This window comes from Pongo abelii, chromosome 1 (genome assembly GCF_028885655.2).
Source record: "Pongo abelii isolate AG06213 chromosome 1, NHGRI_mPonAbe1-v2.0_pri, whole genome shotgun sequence".
Lineage (NCBI taxonomy): Eukaryota > Metazoa > Chordata > Mammalia > Primates > Hominidae > Pongo > Pongo abelii.
Genome location: NC_071985.2, coordinates 109,457,756 through 109,476,934, shown reverse-complemented (window position 1 = coordinate 109,476,934; position 19,179 = coordinate 109,457,756). Strand labels below are relative to the sequence as shown.

The following is a 19,179-nucleotide window of genomic DNA, read 5'->3' as shown; positions in this document are numbered from 1 at the left end:
CTCCATCTCAAAAAAAAAAAAAAAAAAAAAAAGAAAGAAAAACAAAAAAACAGATCATTTATTTTGTAGAATTTTCCCAGAATCTGGATTTTGTTGATTATTTTCATGAAATGTAGGTTAATGTGTTCTTCCATAATCTGTATTTCCTGTAAACTGGGAATTGGATCCAGAGACTTAACCAGTTTCAAGAACCTCCTCCAGCACCTTTTTTGACAAGACTATATCCTAGGTAGTGGGGTATTCTTCCTCAAGAGAGACATAATTCTGTTTTTGAAATTATTGCAGCAGTTGATGCAAAATGCCTAGATCCGTGATTTACTAGGGGTTGCAGCATCATTATGGTATATTTGTATGATTTCTTTTTTATTCATTTGCTGGAATTTTTCTATAAAGAGAACGTTTACTTTCTCTACTGTTTGGTTAGCCAGTGATACAGTTAGTGTAGGACAAACAAGGTACATGCTTAATATTTTTTCTTTATTTGCCACTGTTCAAAATTAAAGTTAACTTTTTTGTGTTTTCCTTAAGTATGTGTGTGTGTGTGTGTGTGTGTGTGTGTGTGTATTGTTAGAGAGTTAGTGGTTGGGAAACTGAGGGTTAAACTGAAGAAAGAAAAGACAAGTAGAGGCTCTTACTGCTCTTGCTCTAGTGCACCCTTGCACAAACCGGCACGTTGTGCACATGTACCCTAAAACTTAAAGTATAATAAAAAAAAGAAGTGCATGTGAAAGAATGAAAGTCCAAGAAAGAAAATCTGTTTTTTAAAAAGAACAGAGATAAAAAGATATGTAGCTTTTAAAAATAATACTAACATGTTAATTATGCCATAAAATACCAAGACATTAATGAAATAAAATAGGCAAAACTTTTCAGACTGCAAGCAAAAAAAGCTCATACCTACCTTCTGGGTCAGAGGTCCTGAAATCTCAGGCTTTGAAAGTGGGGTTGGAGTGGAAGGGTGGGGAGTCCTAACCATTCCATATTCCTTGCCAGACTGTCAGGGAGGAACCTTTTCTCTACAATTCTCGACAATTTCAGGCTCAGTGAATTAAACTGACAAGAGATGAATTAGCAAAACAAAAAGCCTATTTAATCATGTATGGACAAAAGTTAGAAAAACATGTAGCTCAAAGGGGCAGTTAAAAGTGGGGGCTTATATACCATCTTAGTAGGGTAAGGAGAGGAGGAGAAAGGCTGCTTATGGAAAAACAAAATGAGTTTTAGGAAAGATAAATGAGCCCTTTAGGTAACAGGTGGAAGATATGATAGTTTTGTGACAGTGTCTGTTTAGGTATGGTGTGAAGATTTCTCATCTTCAGTGATAAGAGTCCATTCTCCCTATTGCTCCTAGGGAGGGGATTTATGACAGTGGAGGTTTTTTGGAGTTCCTTTGAAAGGCTCTGCTTTTAGAGTAGCTATTTTAGGAACTCAAATGCCTTCTGCTCAAAATAATTTGTATGCTATCCTGGCATATTCTGGACCCCTTCAGTGTGTGTGTGTGTGTGTGTGTGTGTGTGTGGTGTGTGTGTGTGTATTGTTTTCAAGATAAACACCTCAACTTCCCTAAAGCTTCTCTAAGGGTTAGCTCCTTCTCTTCCCATCTGTAGATGGGAAGAGAAATTGAGAACCTTTCAGACTACTTTTTAGGTACAAGTTTAAAAAATTTGCTAAGAGGGAAGGTCTAATGTTAAGTGTTCTTATGGTAATCAATCAATCCAAAATAAATATCTATTTTGAAAGTCAAAAAAAAAAGATAAACACCTCATGAATTCATACTGATACTGAAATTCAGTTAAAATTCAGAACTACTGGATGCTTATTTAAATTCTCTGTCCTGTACCTATGTCTACATCCGGTCCCTACAGGTTCTGAAGAAGACTAGGAATGGTTAGAATATATCACTCAAATCCATGTTACACACAAAACATTCTCATAATAACTGCCAACAACATGATTACTCAAAATTATTGAAACAGGCATTCCATTCTCACCCATGAGTGTGTGTATTTACAGTTGTGCTGTTTTTACACTGTCAGAGCATACGGCACATGTTATAGGGTACTCTCTACCCTATATTCTGCTCAGTACAGAGCTTAAGGAGATAACTATCACAGCTTTAAGTTTTTTTTTAATTGTGTTAATGTTGGATCAAAACTTTTCTTTAGGTGTGCATATAAAAGGGAATAAGAAAGGGAACCATCTATGTTGATAGAGGAATAATTCTTCAAATGAATGTTACATTAAGAAATTGTCAATAAAACACTACTGTTAATAATTTAAAAGGTTTTATATATTAGATTCCTCTGAATATAACTTTCACATTTTGTCCTCTTTTGTGCTAATAGAACATTCTAGTATGCCAATAGAAAAAAATATCACTTTAGAAAGGCCTTCTGATGTAAATCTCACATGCCAGTTCACAACATCTGGGGATTTGAATGCCGTAAATGTGACTTGGAAAAAAGTTGGTGAACAACTTGAGAATAATTATCTTGTCAGTGCAACAGGAAGCACCTTGTATACCCAATACAGGTGAGTATACAAATTTTAACCTACCTTGCTCACCAAAAGTAGCTTAATTCTAAATACTTTTGCTGACTGAGCATTGTTTGCTCTGCAGCCACTTGAATGTTATGCTAATATTCTAATTTGCATATTTACAGAATTATTTCTCTTTTTAAATTTTGATTAATGACTCTTTTCATTTTCATTAAGAAGGTTTTGAGAACTAAGCCTATATTAATAACTTGAATTATCTTTAGGTTCACCATCATTAATAGCAAACAAATGGGAAGTTATTCTTGTTTCTTTCGAGAGGAAAAAGAACGAAGGGGAACATTTAATTTCAAAGGTCAGTATTAATAACTTGAGGAATAGTTAATAACTTCAGCATTATGTTCTTAGATTTCTCAATCCTGTAATTTTTAAATTATTTTTACAGTAATAAACATAATATAGCTGAAAGAAAGTCATATGCTTTCCAGAGCCACAAGAGGCAGCCTTGAAAATGGTCTTGTATCCCCCAAGTCCACTTCCTTCCTGCTTCTATTCCTCAATTTAAAGCACAGGTTTTAGTTCAAAAGGCCAGCCTACCACATTATTAGTGAATTATATCAGTTGCCTGAATTTCTTTATTTATCCCTCTAAATTCATAGCTTTTATAATAGTCCTTCACATTTCTAAGTTATTGTGGTCCCAGCCTCTGAGAGTGTGGGTTGATGTTCTATATCCATAGCTCCAGGACATGGGATTTTAGGATCCATAAAACTTAAAAATAATATGGAGATGCACAAAGGGTTGCCTACTTTTTATCTCACAAAGAAAGGAGGTTTAAAAATATATACAAGCTCCAGAATATCATCCACATTTCTTTTCCTTGGAAACCAACGAATTAAAATATTTTACTGTTACCATCATTAAACCAAAACTCAAGAGGTTTCAATCTCATAATAAAGACTAGTTGTTAGAGTTAGATAATTATCATTATGAAAAACCCAGTATTTTGTGGTGATTAGTGAACCGTAATATCATCCTGGTATTTGGGAAATGCAATCTGTTGCCATATTAACTATGTTGGACTCTGCTTTGCACTAATTTCCTAGGAAACATGAAAATTGTAACTTTTCCTAAAATTCCTAAAGCCCGACTGTCTGCTGTGACAGAATGTGGATGCTATTCTCAAGGCTCCATCAATAGCAGAACGGCTTGCTTCACCATTGCCATGATCTAATGGTTCACTCCTTTGTCCCTCATTGCATCCCTTCTGCACTCACAGTCATTTTATTTTTATGGCTTTGTAATTGTTCCAGTGTGGTGAATATAATAAGTTCTTGTATTTATATATCTTCGTCTCTCCAAAAGCAGAAACTAGTATAATTCTTTGATTATTTTAGTCATGTATATTCTTTCTTTTTTCCCTCCATTTGACTTTAACTTAGTGAAGGACTAGATAACACCATATACATTTCCTTTCAGTTTCCTTTTCCTTCCGCATTTCATTTTTCCCTCCCCTGCCCCATCTGCCTTTCCCCTCCTCTTTCCTTAATCTCTCTTTTCCTTTCCTTTTTTCTGTCCTTTCTTCCCTCCCACCTTTTGAGTTCATTTCCTTCCTTCCCTTCCTTCCTCTTTCTTCCTTTTTTCCTCCCTTTCTCTTTCTTTTTCTTCCCAATGAGCAAAAAATATTAAACACACAAAATTTCAGTGAACATGTTTTATTGAGTTTTTAAAAAATATGTAAAGAAGGCCTACAAATTCTGAGGAAATGCTCACAGAATCTTGTGACTTAAAATGCTCCCAAGATATTCAACTTTAAACACTGTTTTCTTTTTTTTTTTTTTTCCTAAGACATTGTGCTCTGACAATACATACTAGTAATACCTGCTTTCAGTATTGAAGATAACACATTTTTTCTCATTAGTTTTGATAATTACTTACATCATTATGTGGAAGTGATCATTCTTGTGTCTAATGTGAAGATTAATGAGCATTTTACTTTTCAATATACCGATACACTGAATAGCAAGTATTTACACGGAAGGCCTCTTGATTCTCCAGCTGTTTTGAGATAACTAAGCTGATTTTGGCTGGTGTCAGCAGCATTGACCCAAGGCCTAGGATTTAAATCAGGGCTTTAAGGAAAGCAAAGAATCACTGAATACTTCCTTTTTTTTCTTTTCTAGTTGACTTGAAGCAGTTTAGGTTAGCTAATTTGTTTTTAATGCCCATTTAACATTAACGTAACTTTTAAGTATGTATTATATCTTGAAGATATTTATAAAATTAATAAGTTGGGTCCTTTCAAATCTTCCTTGGTAAAATAAAAATTCTCTATAATTCATCTAAATTGAATATTGCTTAGAGAAATAATTTTACTTGAGTAGTATTTAAAGACATCTGTACATTATTCATATTATAGTTATTTAATAGGTCTGAAAGGCTTATAAAATGGTGTATGTTTTTATAAATGTCCTATTATATTATTTCTCCATATGGTTTACTTAATGGTTTTTCCTAAGAATAATAATTATCTTTTCTTAGAATACTTACAACTGCATGTAGATGAAAAGCCTGTTTTATTCTCTATTTTAAATTGAGCCAAAGATAAGTTTTTCTGCCATTTACTACATGAGCCACCTATAGTGCATGAGCCTGAGTCTTCAGAACAATTCATCAGCAAAGTCCCTGCTGCTGTCTTTATGGGTGCTGGTTGATTTACTACTACAAGGTTGTAAAAGGCCCTCAAGATTACTGATCAGTTCAATGCACAAAAACCTGATGACTTTATGTGTTTCACTGTTGATGCCAGGACAGAGGAGACAGCAAAAGTGTACACTGGAAGTTTGTGACTGCTAATGCATTGCTGATAACTTGCCACCCGAGAAAGAGAAAGAAGAGTGATGGTCTATAGTGTTTCTCAGTAGTGGATCAAATATTCTGAGTGGTTGCTGAAAGCTTCCATAATATTTATCAATGTTAAAATCTCTTAGTAGAAAGTATGAAGAAATTTAATTGGTAAAGAACAAGAACTTTTTGGAAGTCATGATGAGATTTTGATACTACCAAATGTAGTGAAGCCTGTCATAGCTCAAATATCTGTCTTCCCCTGGAAGTATCTAAAAATTCAAAGTATGGAAAGGTAGCATAATAGAATCAGCTGGGACTTCAGCCCTGGATCCCAGTGTTGAAGTATAGTTAGCATTCTTTTACTACATGGCGTAATCTTTTTTCCTAATTTGGTGATACCTAAAAGTCTTTGAACCAGTATGACATTCAGGCCAATTTGTTCTAGTTCATGAATATACAAATATAGTCTCCAATTTTACAACTGCAGAGAGCTGTTACGTTCACTGGGTATATCCAAACCCCATCTTCCTAGAAACTAGCCTGAATCAGCAATTTCACCACCTCCAAACCTGGTTTATTCCAACCCTAGCACTCTTATGCATCCTACTTTATGCAAAGTCTTTAAAAGGTCAACAGGGCACATTAGAATACTGTCGCACTGTCCTTATATTAATAAATATTTCCAAATATAAGCTGTGGCCCCAAACCCCAGAATAGTTCAAACAAATGTCATGTTCCCTGAACATAGTGCATTTTGAAATTTAAATCCACACTGCTGTTATTAGCCACATATAGCAGAACAAAAGCATGGTTTGTGGTATTTTAGTCGTTAGTCTAGGGGATAATCAAGAAAACTGAAGAGACGGCAAGAAAACAGAATTTTGGTTTCAGCTTTTCCATGTTATCACTCAGTCATTGTCAGCTACCTGCAATTTACAGCCTGATCTTAATATTTAGTTGGGATGGTTCAATAACATAGTCATGTGTTCCTCATCAAATCTCATAGAATACTCAACTTTCTTGAAAAGCCCCTTGCAGCTTCCAGTATGCTTCCCAAGCAGGGGGCTCTTCGAGGAATACTGAAAAGCAGTGTATATTCTGCCAGGTTTTTCCCCAAGAATTACCTTTCTTCCACATTTTATTCTTAGCCTGTGGGTAAATTTTGGTATTTTGAACCTATTTCAACACATATTTTCCTGCTAAAGCATGACTCAATTGCCAGAAAGAAACGTGTAGAGATTGAGAAATGGGATCTCTGAGAGATAAACAACCTGGGAAAGCGGAAACTGTGTCCTTAACTACTTAGTGTCTAATGCAAAGCCTGCACTCCAAAGCAGCGTTTGTTTTAAGGTGAGCCTAACAGGGCTGTAGAGGTCATTGCCCTAGTAATGCGCTAATGCATCTTGTGCCTCTTCAGATGGAACTCAGGAAGTGTGGCTGCTCTTCCTCTCAGGTTGTAGGAAACCTTGTGGCTTCAGCAAAGATTCCCTATTTTAGCCAAGCTCCGATCTCTGCTTATCTGCAGGTCTTTAGTTGACATGATTTCATCCATTCTTTCCCTACTGGCAAACTAAACATATAAATGAAAAAAGTAAACATACAAATACATGCATGTGCACACACACAGACACATAAAACCAAAAGAAGCAAAAAACCTGCTAAAATTCAAAAAAGTAAAAGAAAAAAATTAACAAAATAATCTTAGTTGATGAGTCTACATGTTCAGTGTAAGTGTACCTTCTATAATACATCCTTCAAGGTCAATCAGAAGGAACTGATTGCACCATGTAGGCTTTTCATTGTACTGTTTATGCTCTTATCTTTTAATATTCTTTACCAAGTTATTTACATCCTTAAAACTTATTTTTTTTTTTCGAAATTCAGTGCCTATTTGTATTCTGTTTCTAATGGAATCTACTTCAAACTTCCTTGACTAGGAAATTTATCATAATGGATATTAGTATATATATATTTTTTACAAAACCGCATAAAAGCATTTTTAAATCTTATTTTCTTTCTTACGCTGTTCTCTTTCTGTTAATTTTCCTTTGTTCCTTGTTCCCACTTTCTCTAACTCTTTGCTGGCTTTTCATAAATTAGTATCAACTAAAGATTTCCTATCCTGGAAATTTTATCTTCTCACTCAAATGCTACCTGAGGTCAAAACTTTGAAGAAAATAATTACTCTAAGGTAGCTTAGTAGACGGGAAGAAAGAACAGGGGTTTGAAAACATGAAGGCTCTTTCTTACCCAAAACATGTAACTTATCCAAAAAGGAACAATACTTTTGTTGTTTGGCTCAATAATAGAAGACCTTCCATTTCTATACATTGGAGACAATTATATTGAATCTATCTACTATTATTATTACTACTAACTACACCCTAACTACTATAAATTAGCTTCATTTATATATAACTGAAAGTATGTAAAGTAATGAAAAAATGAAAGGAGACAATATCTGCACATTTAATACATTTCCTTTACCTAAATTCTTTCAGTAACATACATTTCTCTATTTTATTCTCAGTCCCTGAACTTCATGGGAAAAACAAGCCATTGATCTCTTACGTAGGGGATTCTACTGTCTTGACATGTAAATGTCAAAATTGTTTTCCTTTAAATTGGACCTGGTACAGAAGTAATGGGAGTGTAAAGGTAAGATAGTTCCTTGATTTGAAGAAAACAACAACAAAAAACATTTATTTAATAAATAACAAGATTGTAACAGACTCAGCATTCCTAAGATGATTTATACTTTTGTTATCTTGTTGTTTAGCTTATGTTCATAAAGAAAGAGCAGTGCAGAAAGCCACCTGGCCCCTTTGTCCCCTCCATACACTCCCACTGCTTCAAGTCTTTGCTCAAATCTCACCCTTTTGTAAAGTCTGACTTTGACAACACCATTTAAAGAGCAACCTTGTTCCAGCCACATACCTCAAGACCATTACTATGCTCTGCATTTTTCGTTTCTCCAAGGAATTGTTACTTGATAAGTATACTTTTAAATTTCATTTACTGTGTCTAATTGATTATCTACCTTCCCACATCAACTACTAGAATGTTTATGAGGGCAGTGAAAAATTTTTGTTTTGTTTAAAATTGCAATCCCCATGCACAGAAAGGTGCCTAGCATATAGTATATGCTCAACAAAATTTGCTGAATAACCAAATGAATAAATGATATATCAAAATTAAATAAAACCAAGAAGAATTTCATTAAATAACACTAATTCAAATGAAAAAAAAAAAAGAAAGAGCAGTGACAAACGGAGTTGTCATTTGATGGTTTTTGGCATGTTTACATTATACATATGAAGATACTCTTAACGTTTCATTAGCTGGTACTTTGTTTTTTAGGTTTAACAATTTAATTACATTCTTTGAAAAGAAATTACATTTTGTGTATAGTTTCCTAGTTTAGAAATAACCCCATTAGAAAATACTCTTTTTAAAAATCATTCCATGAAAGTAATAGAAAAAATGCTAGACACCTTTTTGGGCTTCTGTCTCCTGAAACATCTGTGATAGAATGCAAAATAATGGCACTATTTGAGAAAATAATGAAAACTTTGTAACTTAATCTTACCTCTTAGGTTCTATCAGTAAGTGTCATTGGCTTTTTCAAGCTACCTGAGAGAAGCCAATACTTTTAATTGCTTTTTTACTAAGAGAAATCGCTATTCAAATAGCTGATATTAAGAAAAACATGAGTATTTTATAAATAATTCCTGATTTCCTTTCTTTTCCCCAAATAGCCTCTAATGGCAGGAAAATTTAGGATATTGTCCTTTAGGAGACACCTTTCCTTTGCCCTGGCACTAATAAGCATTACAATTAAAGTCCTGTTAAAGGCAAGCTATAATTGTAGAAGGAACATATGAGACAGTGTAGATGTTACAATGAAATATTAAATTCCTTCTTAGACAAAATTGGCGTTATTATAGACTATTGAAGGATGACAGATGACTCAGAAGGGAATGTGACTTACTCTGTGCTAACAGGTTAGTTTTTCAATGAAATAGTTCCAACCAAATCCCATAGATGCAGACTGAAGCCATTCCTACTCCTGCTTGTCTTCTGATGGATGATGAGGAAAGGCAATCATTGTGTATATGTAATTTTTTTTTAAAAAGTATAATTTTGTAAAAACAAATGTCAACTGTGGTATTTGAAATACACAGCTTTATTTATTGATGTGTATGTGGTACAACAATACGTGAAAAACATTAGACTTCATCTAATTATATCAGATGTTGAAAATGTCATTTTAGACGTACTGGTGCTTTTGTCCATTGCTATACTAGTCATTAGCCTCTTAATTGGACTCTAAGCATGAGTTGTATTAGGGTGTGAGAAAAGTTTGGGGAACAGGGCGCAGGTCAAAACTTGAGCAGAAATGCCTTTTCAAAATGTAGACCAACCATGTGCATCAGAATCAGCTGGGTACTTATTAAAATTGATTGATTAGCTCTGACCAATCGGTACCAAACATTCCAGGCAGTGTTGTGCACATGGTGCCAGGTTGCTGTAATTTTTTTTTTGCACAAATAATATACTCACAGATAGTTCTTCCTTGGATAAGCTCTGAGAATATTTGTATGCAGATTAGCATTTATTGAATAGTGCGGTTGAGTGATGGAGCAGGGAAAGCATCAAATGGCTTGGGAATAAAATTTAATTTAAATAGATTAAATAAAACAGCCCCAAATAGCTTAGTATGGCACCTTGTGAGGCTGTGGAAAACCCTGCAAATCTTAGAAGCCAGCTTATCTGAGAGAAAGAAATTCAGATATGAAAAGACGGAAGGTGTGCAGTTCACTTCGGATCCGAGGCTCACAGAGGGTGCCCTCCATTCTATCTACATCAGCTCCAAAGGCCTGAAAGTTTCATCTTCATTTCTAGCCTGGGGAAATCACGTTGTCTGAGTGAGCGATTTTCCTTTATAGAAATGATCAGAAATAGTAGCTTCCAGGGTGGTAGTTGTTTGAATATGTGCCTGTGCTTGTGAAGGAAAAAGTACTTTGACTAAAGCACTAGGCAAGGATAGGAATGTGAGACTCAGATGACTGGGATTTTTCTGTTTTTAATTCTTCTATAATACTTAGCCATGATGACCTATTTGCTTCTTTGTAGTTTTAAACATTCAGTGCTAAGTCCTTATAGCAATGTATACATTTTTTTCTTTGTTTGCTCCCTGGGAGATCAAACTCTGATAAGACTTAAGTCTGTTATAGATAACCTCTCACAAATTTTAATATGCCTTTCTCTAGTAAGCAATGTTGTTGGCATTATCTAATAGCTTTCACTGAAAAACTATATCATGTATCTTTTATGTACTATGATTGGAATGGATTTTAATATCTCCTCATATTAGGTTCCTGTTGGTGTTCAAATGAATAAATATGTGATCAATGGAACATATGCTAATGAAACAAAGCTGAAGATAACACAACTTTTGGAGGAAGATGGAGGATCTTACTGGTGCCATGCACTATTCCAATTAGGCGAGAGTGAAGAACACATTGAGCTTGTGGTGCTGAGCTATTTGGTGCCCCTGAAACCATTTCTTGCAATAGTGGCTGAGGTGGTTCTTGTAGTGGCCACCATTCTGCTTTGTGAAAAGTACACACAAAAGAAAAAGAAGCACTCAGGTGGGATTTCTTTTTTTTGTTGTTTTTTTTTTTTTAGAAAGTATTATCAGTTAATTATAAGTATAATTTACTTATGATATGGATTATGATTTGATACATTGCAATGACTTTAGGATTTTTGGGGAAAATCTTCATTTTCTTATTTGGAACAGTATTTAGGTTTACAACAATGGTGACAGTGAGCTGGAAACATACCAATGGTCTTCCTGTTTCAATTCCTGAAAAAACTTAGTATTAAAAATGCCTTTTTTCTTTCTCTTCCCCACCCCCCCCAAGCCCCCACCTTTTTTTTTGGTGCTACTGGTACCTAAGTACCAATTAGGTGGTAGGTATTCTGGCACTGGAATATTAGGAAAATCTATGATAGCTTAATATAAAAAGTCTCAAAGAAATAATTTTTCTTTCACTTAGATTATCATTTAAAAAAAATTTTATTAACCATTCCAGAGTTCTCATTAAAGAGAGACCATCCTGTCATTTCCTATTTTTGCAGCCTGTGCCTGATGGGTTACAGGTTGATAAAGCAGTAATCCTTGAGAAAATTGACCTTACATCCTGTATTCTTTCCTGATTTTATACTAAATTTTTAATTATTTAAATAATGACAAACTAAGCAGTCATGTTTTTGAAAATATCAGGCCACTAAACTATGTTTGATCAGAAATGCAGATAAGGTCTGTAGTGCAGATAAAGGAGGTGTAGGTGTTTAAGGTAGCATGTCTCTCCTTCATTCCAAACAAGAGAAACAGCATAGTACTTTCTTACTTAGGAAGGAGGTTTAATTGAGCATATATGTTCCATAAAAATGACAAACCAACTTCATAGTCAAATTCTTCCTTTGTTACACAGATGAGGGGAAAGAATTTGAGCAGATTGAACAGCTGTAAGTATTATTTTTTACAGATTAATTTTCACTTGAGTGAAATACGGGGAAATATAAAATTGAATGAAATGTTTGCAGTTGGGGGAAAAAAGGCAGAGGAGTATTTTCTGTATATGTCCACGTGGCGGTGGAAAGTGGCATTCCAAGTCTGCCTGCCTGCGTGAGAATTCTTCTTCATCACTTACTACCTGCACTTCTCTGTACTTCAGCTTTCTTCTCTACAAAATGGATTTAATAATAGCACTCACCATATGAGGTTGTTGGATGGAATGAATATTATATATGTGTAAATGCATAGCATAGGTTATGGTGCACAGAAGGTGTGCAGTAACCATCAGGAAGTATTTAATATTATTTTTTTAAAGCAGTAGTTATCAAGCCTGGCAATTTTTGATCACTTAAGTGTCTCTTTAAAAATACAGTTGCTCAGACCTTGCTGAATCTCCTGGATCAGAACCTCTTGGGTTGGGTCTGTGGCATCTGTATTTCTTGAAAACATCTACAAATGGTTTTGATCCTCTGTCTGTTGAAAATCACTGGCCTAGAATTCTATTAGTTATTATTCAGAGAACACAAATTGTGTCACAGGTTCTCTTACACAGCCTTTGTTTAGAGTTAAGCATGAGGAGGTCTGGAAATAAAATCACCAGGGATGTAATTTAGTTTGGCAAAGATGCGAGTTCCGAATTCCTCCAAGCCAGAGAACTGAGTATGGAGGCTAGTGACAGAGGTGTCTAAGACTGGGATTAAAGCCTGAGCAATAGAGCCAAGGGCTGGGGGCCAGGAAAACGAGGCTAGATTAAAGTTGCTGCAAGAAACCTGAGAAGTGGAAGGCCTGAGCAAGTATAACTAACACAAAATGGCACTTAGAGTTTATCAGCCAACAGGAGCTCTATGGAGTGAGTGTTATAGGCACGGATAGCGGGAGTGGAGCAGACAGTTGTCATTTAGATGTTTGTAGACATTATTCAAATAATCATGTTCACTCTGTTCACATAGGCTGGTAAAATAAAACAATATGATATGAGCTTCCAAGTTAAGGGCACAAAATAACTACATCAGAAATCCTATAACACCAGATAGAGAAAAGCAGTGTTGTCTTAGAATCACAGACTCCCATAGTTGGAAGGGAATTGTATCTCTCCCAAGGGAATCCCTTCTCTTTCTGGAGAATGTAGACGTCTTATTTATGTTGATTTGAACTTCTAATCTTTCCTATTTCCATGTATTGGCCTTTTTCTTGTTCTTAGCATCATATAACAAACGTGACAGTCATTGACATATTTGAAAACAGAACCTTGCTCGGATTCCTCTATTCTCCGAGCTCTGCCTCCCACTGTCTCTAACCATTCCTCTGAGCTCACATTTGGAAGTTGCATTCTGATTTAAAACACACTCTGAACGGATGGTGCCAGAACAGTGTGGAATGGACCATTACTTCTGAACAGTGTAAAATGGATTCAATCTATAGTGTAAAAGATGAATTATTTTTCTGAAAATTAGGTTAATGTACATCATTTTGCTCATCTTGTACAGCACCATAAGGATCACTGAAGGTGTTTAGTTTTTCTTTAGGTTATTTCACTATCTTTAGATTGTATACAAATATCAAGGGCACTTGAACTCATTCAGAACAATGAGCTTTTTGGTGCCCCTCAAACCATTTCTTGCAATAGTTGCTGAGGTGTTTTCTTAGTGACCATTATTCTGCTTTTGAAGAGTACACACAAAAGAAAAAAGCACTCAGGTGGGATTTCTTTTTTTTAGAAAATATTATCAGTTAATTATAAGTAACACTGTCTTATGATATGCATTATGATGTGATAATTGAAGCCTGCCCCCAAGACCTTGAAGGGCAAGGTATTCATTATGCATACTGGTTATTTTAGTTTTCGTCAATCTTTAGAATCTGAGGCCCACATTTGTAGTCCTGCTCTGATAAACTTTGGGTGGAAAAAGAACCATTGTTAACCTCTATTTCAGTGTAATAAGCATACAAATGTATAGCACCAATATCACACATGTTGGCTGACCTCCTAATTGGCTATTAGCTTGCATGTTTCCAAAACCACACATAAGTTATGGTCTTTACACCCAAGTCCTCACTTATGCTTGGGGAGAAGCAATTCTCCCTGTGCATAAAATCAACAAGCCTTTGTCACTATCATTTGTGGTAACAGCTCCTCTTCAAGCAATGCCATAAAAATAAATTCAACATTATAAGTAAAACATTTTTAGGAAGAAAGAATTCTGTCTGTATTGACATTTTACATTTTAACCTGATAGCCATATCAGTGATGTTCTGATTTAATTTTATATAATATAAGCATTTAGTAATTTTCTTTTTTGTTTTCTATACAGGAAATCAGATGATAGCAATGGTATAGAAAATAATGTCCCCAGGCATAGAAAAAATGTAAGTTACTTCTGAATGATATTCCAAATAAAAGGTAAAATTCAATATACATAGGCTATCTATTAATCAGTTACTTTTTTTTAGTTCCATAGAAGATCTGGTCATTTATGATGTGCTCAAATATGCTTGTTTACACTATTATAGGGGAAAATATACAGTATAGTTATACAAAAATAAATACTTTCCTTTTCCACCAGAGGACACATAGCAACCAATCTAGAAGTAAATCTTTTGTGCAAAAGATTTTATTTTATCTTATTTTATTTTATCACCATGGACTACATATTTTATTTTATCACCATGGACTAGTTTCTTTTACAGTTTTTCATGTAGTTTTATTTGTTTTCCTCTCAAATTTTCTGGATTTTCTGTTATTTTAGTTTCATATACTCCCATATATTTGGGGGTGTAAACTTATGCATATAAGCTAACTTTCTTTGCTGATTAGATTCAAAATTTTTAGTTCATCAACATTACAGTAGGAGCTCTTTGTTTTGGCAGTAGATTGGATCCCTCGCTTCCCAGTATTTTTTGCTTTGCTAAAGTGATAGTAAGTTACTGTAAAATAACCAGAACATACTAATTATATTTGATTATGCTTTATTTAACTCAGGAGTCTCTGGGCCAGTGAATACAAAACATCATGTCAAGAATCATTGGAAGATATACAGAGTTCATATTTCAGCTTTGTTTATCCTTCCTGTTAAGAGCCTCTGAGTTTTTAGTTTTAGAAGGATGAAAAGCTTATGCAACATGCTCAGCAGGAGCTTCATCAACGATGTATGCTATCTCAGATCTAAAGGTATATTTTCTTTCTGTAATTATGTTACATAAAAGCAATGTAAATCAGAATAAATATGTTAGACCAGAATAAAATTAATTATATTCTGGTCTTCAAAGGACACACAGAACAGATACCAGCAGAATCACTTAATATTTCATAGAACAAAAATCACTCAAAACCTGTTTATAACCAAAGAATTCATGAAAAAGCCTTTGTCATTTGTCTTAGAAAGTTATTTTTTAAAAAAATCATGCTTACTATTAGTATCTATGGAAGTATATGTAACAATTTTTATGTAAAGGTCATCTTTCTGTGATAGTGAAAAAATACGTCTTTACTAAGTTGAAATGAATACTTTCTGCCTTTGCTAATGATAGTTATTCTACAATCTCCACTAGTAAAAACATACCTTTTATCCGGAAATATTGGTTTAAGGCAGATAAATAAAACTGTGCTTGCTCTAAAGCTCTGCACTACAAAAGCAAATTTTCCAGTCTTTATTCCACTCATAACCACTGCTTTCCCCACCAGGCTAAAGTGCTTCTTAGTCTTTAAGTAGGGTTTTGAACTTCATAAGGTACACCATTGTTTATGTTTTGGGGTGCAGGTCTGTATAGTTGTAATACTTAAAACACTGCTATACTGATGCTTTTGTGGCTCATGGTTTCCTGTTGTCTTTGATTTAACACCTGGCTTCCTGGTATCCATGGCTGGTTAAATATCTAAACCTGCATTATTAGTGCTTTACAATAATAATTCCCTTGACTGAAGTCCAGAAGTACTAAAGTACTTCTTTTTTATTGCTGTGAATGCCTTAGGCTTACCTTCAAAAATAGGATACTTCGTTTCTATTGCATATATAACTGAAATATTTTATAAACTCACTGTAATCAAATCTTATAAAATCTGAATCGACATGAAAAGTTGTCAGTGCTTGAATGAAATACTAAAATCATGCCACAGGATACTAGATAACGTAAATGACCATGATGTGTCCTTGGAGCTGGTGGGTGCAGTGTCCCACTGCTCATAGGGCAACAAGTTTAAGAACAGAAGGAAAAAGTGGTGGTGTGGAACCCAAGATTCTTGGCGACTAGGGGATTTAAAGGTTGGGGAAGAGGAATTCAATTATTTGAAAAGAAATACTTTATAAAAATGTGCTCCATGTATTGGCTAAGAAAAATATAATAAAATTTTGGTAGTGAAAATTATATTGCTAATGTTTACCAGTATTACTAGTATGAATAATACACATAAGGTAGTGACTTGGAAGCTGCTCAATACTTTGTTGCTATAACAAAATGCAATATTTTGTTGTAAAGCATCTTAACTACACATATAAGTTTGCTGAACTTGAATACATCCCAGTAATGGCAAACTTTATTTTATTCTTGGTTTTCATTTTATTCTGGTCTCAGGGCCATACATTTATTTTAGTTTAATTAATTATTATTTTGACAACATTACTTGGGTAATATCTATATAATGGTAGATAACCAATCAGTTAGCTTAATTAATCTAAACTATTTGAATTCAGGGAAATATTAGTCAAATCTGCTGTTTGATTAAATACAATTCAAAGCAATATATTTGTGACTGGGAATATAGAACACAAGGAAACAAATGTGTAGCCCATGTGCAGTATGCATTCTTCCATTTTACCACCACTAACCATTGAGGCTGATACAATTTTCAAGCAAGAAGCATTGCTTCCCAAAGGTAAAATAATCAGAAATATTTCTATAGTAAATTGAATTTTTAATTGGCAATACTGTTTATTTTTTTCTAGCAAAGACAATTTATTTCAGTAACCTCAAATAGGAAAAGTGCTCAAAAATTAAAGTTGATTTTTGGCTTTTTGTAGTCTCTCTAGAGGACTTCTAGAAAATTACCACTGTTGGATTTTAATCTGCTTCCATTAACCAATCTTATAGAGATGATAAATGGATTAACTAATACTGACCAACTATAAATTGACTGCAAATAATAAGCCACATAAAAGCTGAAGTAGGAAAACTACTCCAAGTTTATATATTAGGCACCTTGGGGAATTCTCTTAGTCTTTCCAGCTAACAAGGATTTTCAGCATAATAAGTAGATTTAATGATGGCATAAAATTCCCAGATACTTTCATACACATTTTTTGCCAAAGTGTAAATCTTCTCCTTTTGCAGTCTTTTTGCTATTATCCCAACATCTAGCTGCTCAGGCCCCGGTCTAGAACTCATTCTGATATTTTCTTCTTCTGTATTAATTAATACTTATGGGTCATGAATCCCTGCTCCTTTGACCTTTTTAATAGCTCATGAATCCACCCCATTGCCTCCCCAACTCTGCCCACACCAGCTGCAACAGCTAATGCCTTGATTTTCCTACCTCAGTCTCCTTTTCTATTAATCCCTCTTTTGCATGGCTGCCTGAGTCCACTTTCTCAAACACAAACCTCACTATGCAACTTTGGAATCTCTGTAGGCTTACCTTTGCCATTTCTTAATATTGCATTCTCCAAATTGCTAATCTCTATCCAGTCTCTTGAACTAGACTTGGTACATGGAGATTCCGCTCAGAAAGTGCTCTTCACACTTCTACCTGCTTGACTAACCCCAGATTATCTTTCAAGACTTTAATCTGATCTTGTGTCTTAGAGAAGCCCCCATACCTAGTAGAGCAGGTACCATCTTACATGCTTAAGTAACTCCACATTTATTTGTGTTTATTATTCTGTGTTATAAATATACATTTGTTGGTCTCTCTCTTGGATTATTTTCTTTGTCCTGTAACTACCACTGAAAGGGTGCAATACAGATGTCTTGAAATGTGTATTGAATGGATGAATGTATAAATAAAAATTAAATTTTGTAAATTTCTACTTATTCTTAGAAAAACAATCTAAATTGTGACAAATCAGAATTGAAAAAAAATATTCTAATAAAGAAAAATAAGCTTTTATAACTTCAGTATTTGCTTGTTTTACTTTGAAAAACACATAGAATAGTATAAAGGTCCAGTCATATTTTCTGTAATAATGAATTAGCGTCTTGTGAGCAAAACGAGTTCTAATTCCTAGACTATTACTAAACTATTACACAGATTATGTTGCTTTCAACTTATTTAAATTTCCCTTGTTCTTCGTGTTTCATGGACAGTACAAATGCAAACCTTATTTTTATCCTTTATTCTAATAAGAAAATGCATTGATTTTTAAATGTAAAGAATTTTAGGCCAGGCATGGTGGCTCACACCTATAATCTCAGAACTTTGGGAGGCCAAGGAGGATGGATCACATGAGGATAGGAACTTGAGACCAGCCTGGGCTGGTCTCAACATAGTAAGACTCTGTCTCTACAAAAAATAAAAAAGAAATTAGCCAGGCGTGGTACTTGCCTGTAGCTCCAGCTACTTGGGTGGCTGAGGCGGGAGGATTACTTGAGCCCAGGAGTTTGATGCTGCACTGAGCTATGATTGCCACTGCACTTCAGGCCGGGAGACAGAGGAAGACCCTGTATCTGTTCCCCCCAAAATTTAGCGATTGTATTCCTTTACATCATATGGTAGAGAGTTGATGTTTGTGTTCACTCCACTAACCTCATTCCACTTTCCCCTGCCAGCATACTTCAGAATATCTCAGATCCAATTCAAAATTTAATCTTAAAAGGTATAATTATTTTCACAGTTTCATAGTTTAGTTTTGATCACTGAAAGCATTTCTTTCATTTTGTCTAATCGAACAAATTTATGCAAAGAATTGGTGACTTATTCCTCATTAGTGTTGTTCATCTGTAGGTGGAAATAAGTTCAAGTATGTGTTGCAGTATTAATTAAAGGCAAAGTGACCTACTTGTACTATATTCTGAATAAATACTGAATGAATGAATGAAAAATGGAAGAATGACTCAATTATTTTAGAATCTTAAGTTATACAGATTTATGTAATGTCTATTTCGATTTTTATTAATTAACCATGAATTTATCCTACTCTAGTATTGAGAAAAAGAAAATGGAACTATGGGCCTTTCTTTCGAATGATACTTAGGAATGTATCTGCACTGTATCCAGAAGGTCAGTTACATGCCCTGTTTACCAACTGAATTCTGCTTCA

The 19,179-nt window shown here is 34.5% G+C and overlaps 1 protein-coding gene across 3 annotated transcripts in view; it reads left to right on the top strand.

Moving 5' to 3' along the window:
* LOC100452890 (embigin) overlaps positions 1–18,037 on the top strand; it is a 53,591-nt gene extending 35,554 nt beyond the window's left edge. For 2 of the 3 annotated variants that reach the window (XM_003775588.5, XM_054528628.1), the window contains 7 exons: positions 2,346–2,532; positions 2,763–2,851; positions 7,874–8,001; positions 10,721–10,997; positions 11,847–11,880; positions 14,242–14,296; positions 14,910–18,037. In XM_003775588.5, coding sequence (XP_003775636.2) covers positions 2,346–2,532; positions 2,763–2,851; positions 7,874–8,001; positions 10,721–10,997; positions 11,847–11,880; positions 14,242–14,296; positions 14,910–14,927 — 788 coding nt within the window. In that variant the 3' untranslated portion in view covers positions 14,928–18,037. The remainder of the gene's footprint in view (positions 1–2,345; positions 2,533–2,762; positions 2,852–7,873; positions 8,002–10,720; positions 10,998–11,846; positions 11,881–14,241; positions 14,297–14,909) is intronic. The other variant, XM_024239936.3, reaches the window with a different exon arrangement.
* The last annotated feature ends 1,142 nt before the right edge of the window (positions 18,038–19,179 follow it).